This window comes from Octodon degus, unplaced genomic scaffold (genome assembly GCF_000260255.1).
Source record: "Octodon degus isolate 3935 unplaced genomic scaffold, OctDeg1.0 scaffold00093, whole genome shotgun sequence".
NCBI classification, from domain to species: domain Eukaryota; kingdom Metazoa; phylum Chordata; class Mammalia; order Rodentia; family Octodontidae; genus Octodon; species Octodon degus.
The window spans coordinates 1,711,967-1,713,805 of NW_004524669.1; the positions used below are offsets into that span (position 1 = coordinate 1,711,967).

Sequence of the window (1,839 nt, forward strand, 5' to 3'; positions counted from 1 at the left end):
GGGGGGGTACTAGGAATCAAATTCAGGACCTCATTTTTGGGGGGGGGTACTAGGAATCAAATTCAGATATGCCACTGAGCTATATCTCCTGCCCAAGATAAAGTAATCTGCCAAAAGTCACAAAGCCAGAAATTGAAACATATGGAATTTAAACTTGTTTCTCTGATTCCAAAATCCAGTCTCTTAAGTAAAACTACCCTACATGTGGGTCCTGGCTTTGCCACGAGCTTTCTTGTGGTACCTTTCTCTTCTCTAACCATCAAAGCTCTCATCTACAAAATGTAGGAATTAGATAATCTCAGGCCACTTGTAGTGTTGATAGGAGTAAAATTCCAAGGTTCAGCCGTGTTGCTGACTGACTACCTTGGGAGTAGCAGTGATCAGGAAGATCCTAGAAGGGCCTCTGGTTGAGCCTCAGCAAACTTTCTGGTACAGCAGATAGGTTTGGAGTGAGAAAGGTTGTTCCTTGGGCTCTGGCCATATACTCTAGTCTTCCTGGCCTTTGGGCCTTTTTCCTGTAATACACAAGTTATGGTTTGCATCTAGGTGTTCCCCCAAAGCCTCATGCAGTCATGGGGTGACTCCTAGAGATTAATTCATGATCCAATGCTGGGATTATGGGTGTGAGTGCTATTCTGGCCCTAGGGTGGGTAATCTGCATTACAGTGTAAGGCAGGGAGAGAGGCTAGCTAGCTGCTAAACTGCTGCTCCTTCCCTTTGATTTTTGCTGTTTTCTGTGTCATGAAAGGTTGCTCTCTGCCATGTGCCACTCTGCCTTGGAGCCAGCTGAGTATAGACTGAAACCTCTTCTGACTGTGAGCTAAATAAACCTTTCCTTCCTTCATTTTGGGTGTTGGGTATTTTGTCCCAGCAAGGAGAGAAAAGTAACTAAGACAGTATATAAGGTCCAGCCCCAGGAAGCAGCTCCAGGCACATGTCCCCATCTCCTGTCTATTTCCACTCAGAGGGCCAGCTCAAAACTGCTCAGGGCTCTGCTTGGGTTTGACACCCTAGCCCTCACTCAGGCCTCCAACTCTACTTTCTTTCTTTTTTTTTTTTTTTCTGTACCAGGGATCTGACTCAGGACCTTGTACTTGCAAGGCAGGTGCTTATGCCGCTGAGCTATCTCCCCAGTTGTACTTTTGTTTTTTTGATACAGGGTCTCACTATGTCGTTTCGGGATGGCCTTGAATTCTATGGTTGTCCTGCCTCAGCCTCCTGAGAGCTGGAATGACAAGTGTGTCACAATGCAGTGCTGTACTTGCTATAAGGAAGGGTTAGAAAACCCTGACAGACTTTATCCACACCTTCTTCCCCTGACCCAAGTTTATTCCAGCCTCACCCTCTCCCTCCCCACACACTCCAGGAACCTACTTTGTGACCTTTTCTTTTGTTCTTCAATGAGAGCAGAACAAAGGGAAACGAGAGACTCTATGCCTCCTTTGGTGGTGACAAGGGAGAGAGGTAGCACTTTTTCTATTACTTCAACCCATTCATTCAGGGCTTCCTCTTCCTCCTCGCTCTTCCTGTTCCTGATCTCGTAGGACAGGCTGTCACCTGGGCAAGGAGTGGGAAGTGCAAGCTGAGGACAGTCTGTCTTCTAGGGAGTCCCAAATAACTCTTTGGGGGTTGTGGCAGTTTTGAGGTCAATTGGTTTTATCTCACACTAGCTATGTAGTACTGGGCAGGTCACTTACTCCCCTGAGCATTAGTTTTGATTATCATTTTGATCATTCATTTCAGTGATACTAAAAATCCACAGCAGGGCTGGGGAGATGGCTCAGTGGTCTAAAGCATCTACTTAGAACAAGCTTAGCAAAGCACAGGGACAGCGGTTCA

General features: G+C 46.4%; 1 protein-coding gene across 2 annotated transcripts in view; it reads right to left on the reverse strand.

Moving 5' to 3' along the window:
- The window catches only part of Fam186b (family with sequence similarity 186 member B), a 23,195-nt gene that overhangs the window by 17,891 nt on the left and 3,465 nt on the right, over positions 1–1,839 (reverse strand). Inside the window, exon 3 of one of the 2 annotated variants that reach the window (XM_023722629.1) lies at positions 1,375–1,557. The exons of the other annotated variant lie outside the window; for it this stretch is intronic. Coding sequence (XP_023578397.1) covers positions 1,375–1,557 — 183 coding nt within the window. The remainder of the gene's footprint in view (positions 1–1,374; positions 1,558–1,839) is intronic. 2 annotated transcript variants of the gene reach the window in all.